Genomic DNA, 18,931 nt, shown 5'->3' with positions numbered 1-18,931 from the left:
GAATCTTTATTACAGGATATAGTCATATCCAAGAAGTTCAACTTTTTGTCAGATTCTGGTTCCAGAGTAAAAGAGCTGTTGGGATGGAGGTTATTAAGATCATCCAGAATCTGTAAAGCATCATCTTGGGTTCCCTGTATGAGAGCTATACAATTATCAACATACCTTGACCAAAAAACTATTTTGCTGTAGTTGTTAACAAACTTCTGTTCTAAGCTGTTTAAGAAAATATCAGCTAGAAAATGTGATAATGGAGATCCCATTGCTAAACCTGTTGATTGTTTATATATTTTTTGATTGAATTGAAAGAAGTCCTGATCCAGACACAATTTAAGTATAGTTAAGATAGCATCTTTGTCTTTTGCCGATATGTTGCAATTGTCTAGAAGATTGTGTACTAAAGGTAATGCTCCATATCTTGGTACAGAAGTAAACAAATTGGAAACATCAAAAGAAACTAAATAAAAACCCTCTTCTATCCTAATGTTATTTAAACGTTCTATTAGATCTAAAGAATTTTTAATGGAGAACTTAGGTTTAAAATTAGTGATAGACTGATTTGTGTTGTAAATAAACTCTGATAAAATAGAAACTGGAGTGGTACAAAAACTTACTACAGGCCTTATGGGACAATTGTGTTTATGGATTTTAGGAAGTCCATATAACCTAGGTGTTATAGGATTAGATACAGTTAACTTTCTGTTGTTATATTTAGTAATAGTGTCATTAAACAATTTAACCATTGCTTTTGTTTTATTAATAAGGGTGTTAAGTGGATTTAAATTAAACTGTGCTCGATATATGCCTTTTATTTGATTAAAGTTCATTTATTCGAGCAGTCAACCTTATATTTAATCTAAAAAAAGTTTAAAAAAAGAGAAAACCATTTTTAGCAATGCAAAATTTAACTACAAAAAGTTAATTAATGTTGTATTTTGCGAGAAGATGACCATCGAAAAACAACCGTGACCGTTTTTTAAAATATTTTTATTTATGTAAATATTTTCTTTAAAATAATTCAATAAAGATTTGTCACACAAAGTATCTACATAATATACTACGATTTTGGCTAAAAATTTCAAGCAATTTTCTGTCCGATGCCAAATATTTGAAACGGTACACATTTTTAAGAACATAAGTGAAAATGTTAAAAATAATGAGCGTCCGAAGCAGCCTGTTTTTGAAAAAGGTCACTTAAATGTTTAAAAAATGACGGAAATGGCAGTCAGTTCATTCATAATGGACGAACATTCATAATGGACGAATAAAAGATGCATAGTAACAACATGTTTGTTGTGATGCACTTGAATTAAGTTCTTGATTTTGAAACAAAGCGGTAAGTGATGTAGTAGAAGAGTGCAACCTCTCCAAGAGTCAAAAAATCCAAATGTACAAAGCCAAATTCAAACCGATAATTATTTTCATTGGTGTAAAAATTCTTTAAAAGAGGTCCAAAATGTGAAAGGAGGTAACAAATATGAAATATCCAACCTATTTGAGGATTTGGCACTCTATCACAACCTGCAAATCAATCATTAAAGCACGTCAAACAAGAATCAGCGCAGCTGTTCAAAACAATGTTGAAAGATGACTAGTTGGCAACACTACTTCGCACAGAAGAAGGTTAGTATGGAGTGGTGTAGATATACGTAAAAAGTAATTTAAAGAAAAAATAAAATAGTACAAAAACCTGCTAAATAAAGATATCATACTAGCAGTCTTAAAATTTAATTTCCAGACTTCATATAACATACTTTATAACAATATACATCAGTGTATATAAAACAACTTTCCATCATGTTTATGTAAATATATATATATATATATATATATATATATATATATATATATATATATATATATATATATGTATGTATGTATATCATAAATATATATATATATATATATATATATATATATATATATATATATATATATTTGTTGTTTATCAAAATATTACCATAAACTTTCAGTAGTTTCAAAAGAATAAATAATATAACCTTACTTTAATTAATAGATCCCTTATATTCAAGAAGCAATGAGAATTTCCCCAAGTCTACAACTTTTTGCATCAGCATGGGTTGCTCCAAAAGTGTTTAAAGAAAATAATAGTTATAGAGGAACAATGGGTTTTATAAAACGGGAGCTATATGAACTTTATGCAAAATATTTCGTAACCTTCTTGGACAAGTATCTTCAAAACGGAGTTAATTTCTGGGGCATTTCTACTGGAAATGAACCGTTTGTAGGTATGTTGCACTGGGATGGTATTCCTGGCGTACTGTGGATGCCAGATGATCTTGTAAGTACATGCTTATTTATTGTATCTAGATCTTATTATTTATATATATATATATATATATATATATATATATATATATATATATATATATATATATATATATATTATTATGATGTATGAGCAATGAGTGTTTTTAAATAACATATATATAGGGTTTTTATCGCGGTTCTCAAAGAATTAGTTTGTAAGCACTTTTAAAATTATCTTTACTCTAATTATTATAAAACACGCATATATATCTAATATCGACAATGTAAATTTAAAACAAACTATCTTTAAATTGAAATTCTTATGACACTAATTAAATTATATTAACAAAATTTTGTACCTTTCTGTCACTGAATGCCTAAATAAAACTGTTCCAAAATAAAAAAAATTTTCATCACTCAATGTCTTCGTTGTCAGCCTCGGTTATCCTTCCTTTTGTGAACTTGCATTGCCAAATACACCACAATGTTTTAATTATCAGCTTCCACCATTTTAACATATTTTTCTTCTTAATAGCATTTATAAATCGGTAAAATATTGTTCCTTTTTTTTATTTGCGTTTTTGTTTATTCTATTTTCTAATAATCTATTTTTCTCTTCCAATCTCCAATCACCATATAGATAATAGAATTTTTAATCTCCAACTAATACTCTCTTAATTCTATTTTTTAATCTTCATCTAATATACTTTCCACTACTGAATCACTGGTTACTGACTATCTTGAATGGCTGCATTAATGAATATTGAATACTGTAATAATACCCTAATACTGACTATACTATTCTGACTGACCGACTGACTATACTAACGGACCGCATACTGACCATTTTGAATCCAAATCACATCGTATTTATATCATTTCAATGTTCACGACTATTCTTGAAACAAAATATCTTCGAATCCTTCTATTTCATGGACACTACAATGTTCGCGAAGATTTTACTCCAAACAAAGGTTAAATTATTTCTATTGACGTCTTATTTTAGAGTTCTAGATAATTCTTTACTCTTCTATCGAGAATTTTATGGAAATTTAGGCTTTTCAGATCAGAATGTAAACTTATATATAAATTAAACATTTTAAATTAATAAATACCACTATTTTAAATCAATTATTTACAAATTATATTATTTACAATTAATTATTTACAAAAGTTCCCGCAACGAAATTTAATTCAGTGTATATTTGGTTGCCTATAAAGATGGCTTACTCAAATATATTTATAATATCATAATAAATAAAATAACCAAATACATTGCAAAATAAAAAACTTTTTAAACTTATTATTACGCTAATTTCTTAAGAATGCCCTCATATAAATACTTTTATAATATTCTCTAGTATATAACTTATAAATTACTTCTCTAATCACTATTTAAGTTCATTCTAGGTTACCTTCGTTTCTCCTAGATTTAATATTATCTCAATATATATATATATATATATATATATATATATATATATATATATATATATGTATATATATATATATATATATATATTTATATATATATATATATATATATATATATATATATATATTTATATATATATATATATATATATATATATATATATATATACATATTTATATATATATATATATATATACATATATATATATATATATATATATATATATATATATACATATATATATATATATATATATATATATATATATATATTGTAAAGACTACGACTGTCAATTTATATTTCTAAAGTATTCAACTAGTGAATTCAGAGGTTTAATCGGTCATTCTGGTTGGCAAATAAAAAAAGAAGTCAACTACTTCATTATTTCTTCAATATTTAAAACTAACTTAACAAAAAGAAACAAAACAAAAAACACATAAACTCTGCAGAAGATAATGTTCATATTCGTAGATGCGAAGATTTAAAAATTTTTAAACGAACATTTGGCTTCATTTAGATGGTTCTCCACTGTCCATAATGAGTAAAGTTTACAGTAGTTATATAATAACATCGACAATATACTACATACTAAGAACTTATGAAGCTTTAGAAATATAAAGCGAAACGTCTTCGATAAAATTATGAAGTAGTTGACTTCTTTTTTTATTTGCCAACCTGAATGACCGAATAAACCTTCGAATTCACTAGTTGAATACTTTAGATATACATATATATATATATATATATATATATATATATATATATATATATATATATATATATATATATATATATATGTACATTCGGGCTGATGTAAAAAAAAACTATTTAAATTTTGCTTAAACGTTTCGGTAAATTTGTTATTTTCAGTAAGCACTTTATTAAACTTTAAATATTACATTTTATAATTAAGTTTCATGTTTATACTTTTTTAAAATGTTTAACCTGGATTAAAAATTGGTAGGTGACATGGACAGATGACATCTGGCAGATATTAAAATAGGTGTATACTTGTTGCACACAAACATAGTATACAAACCAAGGCGTTTAATGACAGCAATTTTGGTTTAAGAAATTTGGCGATTTGAATGATCTTCTATATTAAATATTACTCACAAAATTTTAAAGATAATTCAAATAGACAATATTAAATGTACTAAACAAAGTGTTTGCAATTTTATTATTCACAAAGATACAAGATGTTAAATCGGACCCTGTTCCAAAATAAAATTTGACGTATCTCGTAAAACACTCGGTACAAGCTAGCAGAATCTCATGTTTTTAAAAACTTTTCGTTCGATCTCGAAATTTGTTTTAAAATAAGAAATTTTTAGTCTCGGAATACAAACTGAAGTGGTATAACGTTCTAAATATCTTAGAATAATTGGACATATACAAAAAACATATCTAAAATTTCAGATATTAATTACGTCAAGTTACTCTTAAACTAAAACTTTTAATTAAAAATTGTTTTAAATGTTTAAGGGTTTATGGGTGAGAGATTACCTTGGACCAGCAATCAAACACTCAGCTCATAAAAATATAAAGTTAATCACAGTGGATGACCAAAGATCTTTAATTCCTCGGGTTTTGCAAAAGGTAACATTTTTTTGTTAGTTATGTAATAGTAATTAAATTTTATTGTTTGTGAGAAATTTTTATATATACAGGGTGCGACATTAGTGCGAGGAAGTCTATTAACTTATTTTTCGTAAGAGTGCGTTTTTGTATTAAGTTGCGCCATAGAGAGGAACATACTTTAAAAATACTTTCAAATATACAGGGCTACCCATATTACCGAGGTGAAATAAATTTTTCTTTTTTTTAATGGAATAACCTATACATTTTCACAATTTTTGACTCAAGGTTCTCGTTTTTTTATTGTAAGGTTTGTATTGTCCTACGTAGTAGTTTAGAAGAAAATTACGTTTAGTTTGACTTTATTTTTGAAGAGAGGTATAAGATGCTAGTAAAAATTACTATCATAGCGAAATATTTAATTTTTGTACATGGTTGGCCAAAACTTGGAATGCGTATTTTCTAGGTTTTCTTTAAAGGAACACCCTGTATTTTATTATTGTAATACAATGTTATTTTAGGATACATTATTTTTTATGGAACGTTTCATATACCTAAATGCTTTAATTTGTGAGTTATTCTTAATTTTTTTTTGCCAAATATTAATTGCAAAAAAATAGGTGGAACTTTATTAGGTTGGCAGTAAAAAAATACACAATATTCTAGACTGATCCTGAATTTGTTAATATATGTAGATATAAGTAGCTATTATGACGAATAATATACAAATAAAATTAAATGTAAACAAAATATCTACTTAACAAAAATAACATAAAAATTGTTAAATTTGTAATAAGCCAATGTTCAAAGTGACGTCGACGTCAATACATAATTGGAGGCAATCTTCAAAAGAGCAACTTACACTAGTTAATGCATTTCTGCTTAGTCTTATACATTCATTTTTAATTTTCTCATTTATATCGTGTTTAGTTGAAACTTACGTTTTATACACCTTATATTTTATTTAGCAACAGAAAATAAAATCTAGCTTGTTTTACTCGTGATACTACTACGTGATACTCGAAAAAGAAGGGTCATATGAATTAATTTCTACGAACTCCAGCCCAAAAATTTAATGATCATATTATTTGACTATGGGTGAAAATGTGGTGTAAATTAGAAGTTAAGTAATAGTTAAAATAAATATGTATGTTTACAACATCATTCTTGTGAAAAGTAGCTTCATATCCAAATAAAATGTATTCCAAAGAATTTGCATCATTTTGGATTTGTTCCTGTGCCCGACAAATAAATTCTACTACTCCGATTGTAGTTATCCTCATTAAGCTCTTGGTACAACTACACATTATATGGGTGTATTTTGTTCTTTTTTTAAATTTAAATTAAAAATGTTCAATTGCCCATGTACTAATATACGCATTTTTAATGTTATGGATTACATTTAGTTCATTTTCTTCATTTAAAATAGTTTTTGTTTAATCAGATTTTTCGTAATATACGTATTAAGTCCATTAAAACTATTCTAATAAACTTTGAAAAGCTTCTTGTCTTGGTTGTCGTCGATCTGGGATTGCTGTCGATAAATTATTTTTTTCCATAGCTAATGTTAAAATGTTGCTATAACAACTGTTTTGAGTAGATAAAGTATCACTTTAACCGCAAGGGTAGATAAAGTGACACTTTAACAGCAAGAGTACATAAAAAGTTTTAACTTTTTTTTTTAATAAAATTTACAAATTCAAACACATTAAGAATTAAAAACAACTGAAATTTTACAATTAACATTATTAGACACATCTATTTTTGGATCATCACAACTTGTACTCGTTTGCTTAAACACTTGATTCGAGGTACTGGATTGATTTTCTGGTCCGCCAAGTATACACTTGGATACAGCAATCTTATTGCTTATTGACTCTTCAATGTAAGATTCTGCAACAGATGATATTATTTGTACATTGTACACAAAACGCAACAATATTCTCCGCAAAAACCAAAACGTAACATTTGTTTGACATTTGTTGACACAGTAATTTATATCCCTAGCAACGGAGCAACAAAATTGCGATTTTTGTGCTAAAAATTACAATTTTCTTTGAAATTCTATTTTTCACCTGAACTTGAAGTCTTGCTATAGAAAAAAATGTTGTATTGCACACGACGATAAAATCGCATTATCTTCTCGAGTATAATTAGCGTCTCGATTGACGTCTCGGCGCTAAAAAACGCTCTCGAAGATAAAGTACAATTTTATCGTCTTGTACAATAAATAACTAGTTGTTAGTAGCATATTTTTTTATACTGTCGTGGCACAACACCCATATTAATACGTTCCTCCTTAAAATGATTTATGTTAGTATTAGTAACAAACAACTATAAAAATGGTCTAATTTTAAACGTTTATACAAGTTTAGTGTCAAAGTTATAGCCAACTAGGTAAAGTGTTAATTAACGAACCTGACTGTAATTACACGTTTGCAATTTACGGTCGATTTAAGTGAAATTACCGCTAAATGAGTAAAATTTGTGATATTTACTGCAAGTGACTGTAAGTAAAATTTGTCATATTTACTGCATCTAAAAGACCTTCTTAATTCGATTTTGATGTAACAAATCAAATCCACTAGTTGATTATTTATCACCTATCCCAAAAAACTCGTTTGGTGATTATTGAACTCCAACAAAAAGACAAGGTCGGTCTTATAAATATGTTTTGGAAACTATTATATGGATTAAAATAACTAATCAAATTCTACTGTTTTACTGATAACTTCAATTTAAATAATACAAATACCTTAAACGCATCGTATGCAAACACTGTCTCCCAAAATATCTACAAATATCGAAAGAGGATCAGGAACTATCTCTAGCTCGATTAAGGGTGCAAGAAAATTTAGGATTTAGGCCGATTTAGGATGAAAAGGGCGAAACAAAAAATGAAAATGGTCCAAAAATTTTGCAAAGATGAGGTTAATTTTACAGTAAAAGCTCAGAAGAACGAAAGAGCCACCAGTTCAGAGAATATCAATGTCGACATACTTAAGTTAATTGCAGACAACGAAAGTAAAGCCCTTTACTTAATAATAGTACGATTTAGTAAGATATATGAGACAGGTAAAATACCATCAGACTGGCTAAAATCAACATTCGTAACATTACCAAAAAAATCCAATTCCTCACACTGCGATTACTATTGAATATTAAGCATAATGTCTCATATTTTAAAAAAATTTTTAGAATCATTCATTCTCTAATTTACAAGAAGTGTAAATTTAAGATAAGTGACACTGAATTCGGATTTTGAAATGGACTGGCAACACGAGAAGCTCTTTTTTCCTTAAATGTGTTAACACACCGATGCAGAGACATGAATGTAGCTGTATATGCATGTTTGATTGATAATCGAAAAGCATTTGACTGCGTTAACCATCAAAAGATCATCGAAATTCCAAGAACAACTGGAATTGACGTACAAAACTTGCGAATTATCTCAGAACTATATTGGCACCAAACGGCAACAATTAAAATGGAGCACACAACATCCGAAGATATATGAATCCCACGAAAAGTGCTATAAGATTACGTCTTATCACCGCTATTATTTAATCTGTATTCGAAATCATATTTAGAAAAGCGTTAGACGAAGTTTAAGGTGAAATCAAGATTAACGGAACCAGCATATTAGGTACGCTGATATTACCGTTTTAATAACAAGCAACGCAGAAGAACTACAAAATATAATAAATGTGGTAGTTCGTCATAGCGAAATGTTCGGTTTACATCTAAATGTTTCCAAACCTAAATTTCTAGTATTTTCAAAAATAACAACAAACGTAGATTTGTGTGCCAAGGGACAAATAATAGAACAGGTGACTTCCATAAAATATTTGCGAGCAAATATCAACAGCAAGTATTATCCAAAAAAAGATCCTATCAAGAATCGAATAAGCGAGGAAAACACTCATGAACATGAAAACATTTTTTAGAAGATCAGACCTTAGACTAGAGCTCAGAATTTGAATTATCAGATGTTAGGTTTTCTCTGTTTTTCTGTATTGCTGTGAAAGTTGGACAATGGACTCTGAAACAGAAAAAAGAATAGATGCCTTTGAAATGTATACATACAGATGGATGCTAAGAATTCCATGGATACAAAAAGTTAGCAATGGAGAGGTACTTCGGCGCATGAGTAAACAAAAAGATGTACTCAGTATAATGAAAACGAGAAAAATACAATATTTGGGTCATGTGTTGAGATGTAAAAAAAATGAATTACTCCAAATCATATTGAAAGGTAGAGTTTAGGACAAAAGATTAGTTGGAAGACGCTAGAACTCGTGGCTGAAAAGCATGAGGAAATGGTTTGACCGCTCATCCACAGAAATCTTTCGCGTAGTAGTATCCAAAGCTAAAATTTCTATTTGGATCGACAACCTTTGAAAGAAGACAACGGAATAAGAAGAAGAAGTGTTCAAGACTTCATGACTATTTACTTTAATTGGGACCTCTGGTAAAACCAAACATATCATTTTCTGTAGCAGAATTTCACATAACAGAATATGTATTTATCTAACAAATAAATCACTGATAAATTCTTAACTAAACATGATCAAATTGTTGTAAAAAATGAAATCATTAAAGTAAGATATCTAATTTCACCAGCGGATAGACTTGTAATATCAAATGTAAGTCCAACGATCCCAAATGAATCTCTTATAACCTTATTAGAAAATTAAAATAAAAATTAAAATTAGTTTCTCCAATAAACTTTCTTAGAATAGGTGCATCAAATCCTGAATACCAATACATACTTAGCTTTAGACAGCAGAGGTTTATATCGTTTATTCCCCAGATATTATCACACCCGAATCCTTGCCGACTAAGCTGACTGGAGCTCTTTCTAAAAAATTATTGAGTAACATAACTTGTTTTAGACCTTTTTGGCAAATTTTTGCATACCTAACTTGTTTCTGTAAATTGTAAAGTGATAATGATTAGTTTTATTTGGGGTGCTAATTAGGAGGTGATTTTCATAGTTTTTTTACCAATAAAAAGGAATCAACTTTATTTTAAGCGTAACTATGAAAGAGCAAACTAAAAGGGATAAAAGAAGATACGGGTCCATGGAACCCACATTAAATCAACAGATCTCACCAAGTTTTGCCTTTCACGTCATCAGTTAGGACCCTGAAAACTTACTCATGAACATCTCATTACGTATATCTAAGCATCAAAATGCAGCAAATGTAATATAACCAACAACAATAAAACATCTGCTACCAGAATGTAGTGAATTTGACGCTTATAAACAATCGATACCTGGATATTCAAACTATATGAAAGACATTCTTAAAATAACCTTTAAACCGACTGTAAACTTATTTTTTAATTTCTTAACAAATGTAACTTAGCAAGTAAGATGTCATTTACTTTTTATACTTTATACACAAATTATACTTTCTTTACTCCGGTAATGACCTTCGTGGTTAATACGATTATTTTCTAAATAAAAAAAAACATGTAAAATATTTCGTTTTTATTAATATTTTACATACCAACAATCTTATATATTTAGGTACTTTAATATCTCACACAATCGTAACAAATTAAAGATCAGTGTAGAATATTTAATATTTAAAAAAAAATTATTTTTTGTTGAATATTTTCACGGCCAACCTGATAAAATTTCACCTATTTTTTGTTGCAATTATTGTTTGGCACAAAAAATCACGAATAACCGACAAATGAAAGCAGTTAGATATAGGGAATACTTAATAAAAAATAAATAATTATAAAATCGTTATTTATTACAATCTTAAGATACAGAAATATTAGTACTTCTACCTCTCATACGCGAAATGTGAAAAAAATTTCAGTAAAATGAAATTTGGATTCCGCAATTCCATGGGTACACGTGAAGCATTTTTCACCTTACAAGTCCTACTTTAGCGACGCCGCGATGTCAGTTGTGATGTCTATATTTGTCTTATTGACTACGCTAAGGCATTTGACCATTGTCAGCACCAGAAGATGGTCGCCGCCCTACAAAGAGTAGGATTGGATGTGAAGGACATTCGGATCATCATGAATTTATATTGGAATTAGCGTGCTTAAGTCAAGGTGAACTTTGAACTGATCGATCAAGTGAAGATCAAGCGAGGAGTAAGGCAAGGCTGTGTGCTCTCGCCGACTCTTTTCAATATATACTCTGAGAAAATTTTTACTGATGCCCTCACAAACCTAGAGATGGGAATCCAAGTGAATGGTGAATACATCAAATACATCAATAATATCCGCTACACAGATGACACTGTGTTACTAGCAACCAGCCTAAATGATCTACAAGCCTTACTAGACTGACTAAGAACTGCAAATCAAGTACAAATGTAAGTCAATCGTGCAAATTTAGATCCGGGGCACTAATGGTAGGTAGCGAAGAGATCCAGAGAGTCGATAGATTCACTTATCTCGGAACTACCTTCAACTCACAATGGGACTACGCTCAAGAGATTAAATCCAAAATTGAAATGGCACGGTCTACATTTATTAAGTTGAGATCCTTGCTGTGCTGCAGTGATCTCGGTTTGGGAACCAAGATGCGATAGTGAGGTGCTACATTCTTCCAGTGTTACTATATGAAGTTGAAGTCTGGATGCTGACGCAAGCCACAGAAAAGCGGATTGAAGCCTTCGAGATGTGGATCTACATAAGGATACAAAAAATATCGTATGTGGATCATGTCACCAACGTTGAGGTCCTACAGCGTATGATAAAAGAAAAAGAAGTGCTTAATTTAGTATAACAGCGTAAGCTTGAGTACCTCGACCATGTGATGCAGAACGAAGAAAAATATCGAATTCTTCTACTCGTTATGCAGGGTAAAGTATTTGGCAGAAGAAGATCGGGACGTCGTCGTATCTCTGTTTCGCAGAGCAGTCAACAAAACCATGAGAGCCTTGATGATCGCCAACATCCGGAACGGATAAGGCACTAAAGAAGACCTCTCATATTAAGTTGAAAATAACATCAACCTCCCCAATAGTGATACCTACGAAACAAAAAACCAAATGTTACCATTAGCCTGTAATTTTACCTTGATTTACGTTTATACACTATATCGACAAAAGATGAACTTCGAAATAACTATCTACGGAATTCAATTTGAAACTTAATAACACTTTAGCACTGGTACAAACAGAGGAAAGGAAATAGTATCGAAAATCAAATCAGAGTTAGAACTGGCCTTTGAGAAGAATGTCAATAGGTTGTTCAAGTACACTGTTTAAGAGTATTTGTAGAAATTTTTAATTTACATAAACTAGAGTCATATACCATGCGGTCCATATAAACGGAATATATTCATTTTTAGCGTTATTATGTACTATATGAAAAAAAAAACCTGAAACAGGTTGATTTTTATTTTTAAATTGACAATTTACAGTATAAAAATATTATACACCTCCAGCACCCCCTTTGATTTATAAACACCCCCTTGAACATTTGAAATAACAATGGGGGTCGTATGATTCCTTGTTAGTAAGGGATTTTAGCCCTCTGTTCAGCAATATAAAGTTTTTTAAGTTTATTGCAATTATAACTGAGAAAATTGATGTTTAAGATGTAAAATTTTGATAATGTCTTTATCACAAAACTTAAGGTTGAATAAAGATAATGATGTCACTTCTTCTTCTTCAGCCTTCAGTAATCCAACTTTGGACATAGGCCTCCCCCAAATCAATCAAGTGTCTTCTATTTTGCGCCACTTGCTTCCAGTTGTGTCCTCCGATCTTCTTAGTATCATTAGCCTATCTCATTTGTGGTCTCCTCTGCTTCTCTTTCCTAACCATGGACTCCACAGTTGTATTTCGTGGTTCCATCTTTTATCCTTCAGTCGGGAATTGTGTCCTGCGAAGCTCCATTTTAATTTGGCAGCATGTTCTCCTGCGTCTTTTACTTTCGTTTTGCTTCTAATCCATTTGTTTGTTTTTTTTTTTTGTCTATAAGTCTCACTTCGAGCATTGATCTTTCCATCGCTCTTTGTGTTTTTACTATTTTATCCATATTGGACTTGGTGAGTGTCCCCGTCTGTAAACCATACGTGAGTATAGGGAGGATACACTGATCGTTAATTCTGGTTTTCAAATACTGTTTTATTTTGGTGCGTTTCAAGATCCAACTTAGTTTTCAAAATCCTGCCCACGCTAACCTTATTCTTATGGTAATTTCGGCAGTTTGATTTTCTTTGTTAATTTTCATTATCTGTCCCAGGTAGATGTATTCGCTTACTGTTTCTAAATTTATGTCGTTTAATGTTATTTCTGGAATGTTCGGTGTATTTTTCATTATTTTTGTTTTTTCCAAGTTCATCTTAAGACCTACTTTTTCCGAAGCTTGAAATAGTTGCGTTATCATGGTCTGTAGTTCTTAGAAACTTGTAACGAATATTACAACGTCATCAGCGTATCTTAAATGACTCAGTTTTCTTCCATTAAAATTTTCTCCCTTATCTACCCAGTTAATGTCTTTGAACACGTCTTCAAGTCCAAGTGTGAATAGCTTTGGTGAGAAAACATCTCCCTGGCGAACTCCTCTGTTGATTGGTATAGCTGTGGTTTTCGCATCAATTTGTATTTTGATTGTAGCTTTCTTGTAAATATTGTGTATGAGCATTCTGTATCGGGAGTCTATCCTGCAGGTGTTCATAACTCTCTGTATTGCCCAAAGTTCTATGGAGTCGAATGCCTTTTCATAATCAACGAAGCCAATATATAAGTTCAAGCGATATTCACTGGCTTTCTCTATTAGAGTTCTGACTGTAAGAAGATGATCCGCTGTACTGTAACCTTTTCGGAATCCTGCCTACTCTACCGGTTGATAGCTATCGAGCTTCGACGTTAACCTGTTAGTTATTACTCTCATAAACAGTTTGTACATTTGGGACAGCAGGGACATTGCCTATAGTTCTTGAGATCTCCCCTGTCTCCCTTTTTGAAGAGAAGTATTGTCAAACTTTCATTCCAATCATCTGGGACTTCTACTCAGTGAAGACATTCGTTGAAAAGTTTTTTCAATTCCTCGAGAATAATTTCATTCCCCTCCTTCAACATTTCTACAAGTATTCCATCTGGACCCGGAGCCTTATTGTTATTTAGTTGTGCTGTAGCTTGTTTTATTTCAAAGGATTCTATGTTAGGAAGTATTTCTAAGTTATCTTTCTCTTAGGGTCTTTCTTTGCAGTGTTATCTGGGTTCTTGTTTGAGGAATATAAATCACGGTAAAACGTCTGAGTAACTTTTAGAATTTCGTTCTTTTCTCTTATTTCTTTTCCATCTTTATTATTTAATGAGATTATTATAGGCTTTCCTAAGTTTGATCTTAAGCATTTCAGGCCTTGGTTCTTTTCTATTATTTTTTCTACCTTATTTTCATTATGAATCCTTAAATCTTTCTTTACTCCCTTCTTTATTTGTTTATTCATTTTATTGAAAGCATTGGTGTTTCGCTTTCCTTCGCTTAGAAATGTGCGTCTCTTTTCCATCAACCGTTTTGTTCCTTCGCTTATTCGGTCGGAATATTCTTGTTGACAATATTCTACAAATTCTTTTCTTAAGACTTCTCTGTATCGTTCTCCCTTCTGTCGTATTTTAGTTTGATCTATCTCATTACAATAATTATGTGGCCTGTTTCTACTGGTTTTTGTCTGTTTAATAAGAATCCTTGCTCTCAAAAGGCGATGATCGCTTGATGAATGACGAATGATGTCACATATTACTTAAAATGTATTTTTCAATGTAATTTATAATTCAATTAAATGTTTAAAATGACCACCATTTACTTCTTGACAATAACCGAGGCGATTTTGGAATTCTCGTACAACTTTTGAACGACCTTTGTCATTTTGTTAATTTTTTCCGTTATCCTAACTTTTAAATCGGCAATACTGTTTGGTTTATTAAAATATACCTTATATTTTAAATAACAACATAACAATTAATTGAGAGGAGTTAAATCGGAGGATCTAGCCGGCCATTCGATCGTTTCATGTCTTCCAATCCACTTATTTTGAAAAACCTCGTTTAAATAATTTCTAACTATACGTGCAAAATGCGGTGGAGATTCGTCTTATTGGCAGTAAATGGATCGATCTATCTCATTTGGATGATTAACATTAGGAAAAAATCTTTGTAATGTAGGCACTAAAAAGTTAATCAAAAAATCTAAATAAACCGTGCCTTAAAAAAATAAGGACCAATAATTTGATTGTTAATGATACCAGTCCAAACGTTAACTTTTTTATCATATTGCGCGTGAGTGTCACACACCCAGTCAGGATTTTCTCTGCTTCAATATCTACAGTTCTGTTTGTTAACCGTTCCGTTTAAATAAAACGTCGCTTTATCAGAAAAAACTATTTTTTTATGAACTGCAAATCTACGTTCATTCTGTCCATCATCATTTCACAGAATTTTTGCCTTCTATCAGAACCATGTTCATTTAACTCCTGAACCAACTGAACTTTGTAAGGGTGGTATTTTTCTTTATACAAAACTCTTAAAATAGATGACGTATTTTAGTAATTTTAAATACCTGAATGACAGCAGCCCACTAGATTCATATCAATTTTTATTTGGCCTTTTAACTAATATTTTATTATCTTAAAAGTTTTTTCCCTAACGTTTAGCAAAATGAATACGAAAATAACTGATTATTTCTAAAGTATATTTTAACAGACCAGAAAAATGTTGAGAATTACATGGACTGCCGGGGTCACCAATGAAGTAGTGCTGAGAAGGATGGTTCGAGACAAAAAATTGTTGAGAACAATAAAATTACGCAAGACTGCATACCTTGGACACATATTGAGGAATGATAAATACAGTCTTCTGCAGGTCATCATGCAGGGTAGACTCGATGACAAAAAGGTAATAGGTAGAAAGAGGAAGTCATGACTGCGAAATATTTAAGACTGGACATACATGACTGTAGACGAATTATTTCACGCTGCAAAAGAGAGAGAAAATTTAGAAATGTGGTAGCCAACCTCCGTTGATGGAGGCGGTATAAGAAAAAGAAAAAGGCAATATTACTGATTTAAAAGTTAGGATAACAGAAGAAATTAACAAAATAACCCCCGAGGTCATACAAAATGTTGTACAAGAATTCCAAAATCGCCTCGGTCATTGTCAAAAAGTGAATAATAGTGGTCAAGTTGAACAATAAATTGATTTTCTCAGTTATGACTGCACAAACTCAAAAAACTTTGTATTGCTGAACAGGCAATACAGACACTAAAAAATTTTGGGGGGCGCTTATATTTCAAAGGAGGTGCTGGAGGAGGATAATACATATTTTCATATTGTAAATTGTCAATTTTAAGAATAAAACTTGTTTCAGGTTTTTTTCACATAGTACATAATAACGCTAAAAATTAATTTATTCCACACATATGAACCGCATGGTATATTTATGTAGTTTGTATTAAATCGTTATGGTTTTATTACCAATACATAACAATAACATTGAATGTATTTTAGTATATTAATAAAACATAACAATGTCTACAAGAAGGTAGTTACACTATGATAGAACATCTTTACATTTTGTCTTGGTTGAACCAGGATTTAGAAAAATGGGACAAAGGCACGAAAAAAAATTAAACTAATAGCCCAATTGTAGGTTTAGTTATACAATTTTATCTAAAAAAAAAACTTTCAGTCCAGTATTTCAAATGGATTTTAAAACGTTAAATGAGAATTACATTTTTAGATTATGTTTGACCAACAAACATTTGATCTTATAGATGGTATTGGCCTACATTGGTATTTGGATACCGACAATAACACTCATTTGTTGGATAAAACTCATATGTTGTACCCCACCAAGTTTATGTTAGGTACAGAAGCTTGTGCAGGTAAGTTTTGAAACTATTTTAAAACTGTTTCTTAAAGAAAACATTTGTCTGTAATAAATGATCGATATTCACATTATATTTTTTAATCCTGTGAGCGTAAATATTGACTGGTTTTAATAAAAAAAAAAAGTTATTTGTCTGTCATATTTTTGCGGAAATGATTTTTATTTTCAGAGGGACATATGGTGGATAATCATCCTGAAATTTATCTAATTATATTTTCAGCAGAACTTCGTACTTTTATTTAGGATGATCAGTTCTCCAGCAATTAGCTAATAATTTTCATCTTTACAAGCCCAAAAAAGATATTTCATAAAAAAATTAGTTGAACTAGTTGCATAATATAATTTTCTTCATCATAAAGCAAGAATATTGACATTTTCCCAAGAAATACAATTGCAGATAAAAAGAATGGTCCAAACTCAACGTTCAGACTCAATCTTTCTACATGTTGAATAAGTGCCTCATAAAATGGATTTTCAAATTATTGGTCGGACCAATAGCAACACTTATAAAGGTTGACTTTAAAATTTAAGTTAAAGGAGCAGATATTAAAAAAAACAAATATTATAAACAAAATTATTATTTCCAATAACTCGTTCAGTGATGATCACACATGATGTTCTCACAGATTGACATATGAAACATCTTATTTTTCTTCTACTTAAAGTAGGTTTCATTGGAATGTGAGCTGAAAAAGCGATATAACTTTTTTCTTTTCTTCAGGTAACAAATAACTTTGGTTAAATATTTTCGCAGAATTTAAATCTATATATGGACAACTCGCTGGCTTTCCGTATAGGCGTTTGTATCTACCCGACTGTCTCAAGATGTAAGGAATACAGAAATAACGTTTTAACAGTCTATTGATACCAATTCATATACAGAAGGTTTGGCGAATTAATTGTGCTTTTTTTGCTGCTATTTATGTATTAGGCGTTTCAATTCATATTTAAATACGAAACAACGATAGAAACATTACTACGGATAGAAACAAAATCCTTGAAGTTTTCGAACTATTTTATCATGAAATTTTTGGGTGAACCGATAAAGGGCAAGATCAGCCTCCGCCGAATATCACAAATCAAGGATCAGAATTAATGCAAGAAATCACTGTATAGAAAATCAAAACGATACTTTTAGAAATATTAAATAATAAATAAAAAAAATAAGCGGTCAAGCTAAATGGGATTAAAATTATTCAGGCTTTGGCCCAGCTTATCACCAAATGCATTTACCAAGGCAAAACTCCTTCTTAATAAAACAATACAGTCATTGTCTTATTACACAACCAAGGAGACATAAGAGATCTAAAAACTACCATTATATCACACATATATAAACGTTTCACAAAAATTATCAAAAAAGGAATGAACGTTAAGTTAAATTTTTATCAGCCTGGAGAACAAGCTGAATTTAGATCGGGATACAGCACTAACGACCACCTGCTAGTGATAACGAACCTGATAGAGAATTCTACAAAATAAAACAAACCATTGACACTGATATTCGTAGACTACAAGAAATCATTCGATTTCTTGTAGTCTACGATCATAAGCTATCAGAAAATATTAAGAGCGTTGACAGAATGCCGAGTATACCGTCGCTACACTAACGTAATTAAATATATCCACCAAGACGCAACAGCTAGCGCAAGACTATCTCAACACGGAACAAATAAATTCTGTATATAGCGAAGAGTACGGCAAGGACACACCGTCTCTTCAAAGTTATTGACGACGATTTTAAGACACACTTGTAAGAAGGCACATCT

General features: G+C 30.5%; 1 protein-coding gene across 1 annotated transcript in view; it reads left to right on the top strand.

The window, feature by feature from the left end:
- Window positions 1–18,931, top strand: part of LOC140442732 (lysosomal acid glucosylceramidase-like) — a 99,515-nt gene that overhangs the window by 41,755 nt on the left and 38,829 nt on the right. Inside the window, exons 4-6 of the mRNA XM_072533713.1 lie at window positions 2,018–2,302; window positions 5,193–5,306; window positions 17,013–17,157. Of these exons, the coding sequence (XP_072389814.1) occupies window positions 2,018–2,302; window positions 5,193–5,306; window positions 17,013–17,157 (544 nt within the window). The remainder of the gene's footprint in view (window positions 1–2,017; window positions 2,303–5,192; window positions 5,307–17,012; window positions 17,158–18,931) is intronic.

Source organism: Diabrotica undecimpunctata, chromosome 6 (genome assembly GCF_040954645.1).
Source record: "Diabrotica undecimpunctata isolate CICGRU chromosome 6, icDiaUnde3, whole genome shotgun sequence".
Lineage (NCBI taxonomy): Eukaryota > Metazoa > Arthropoda > Insecta > Coleoptera > Chrysomelidae > Diabrotica > Diabrotica undecimpunctata.
Note: the sequence above shows the minus strand (reverse complement) of the source record. Positions and strands in the feature narration are given on the sequence as shown.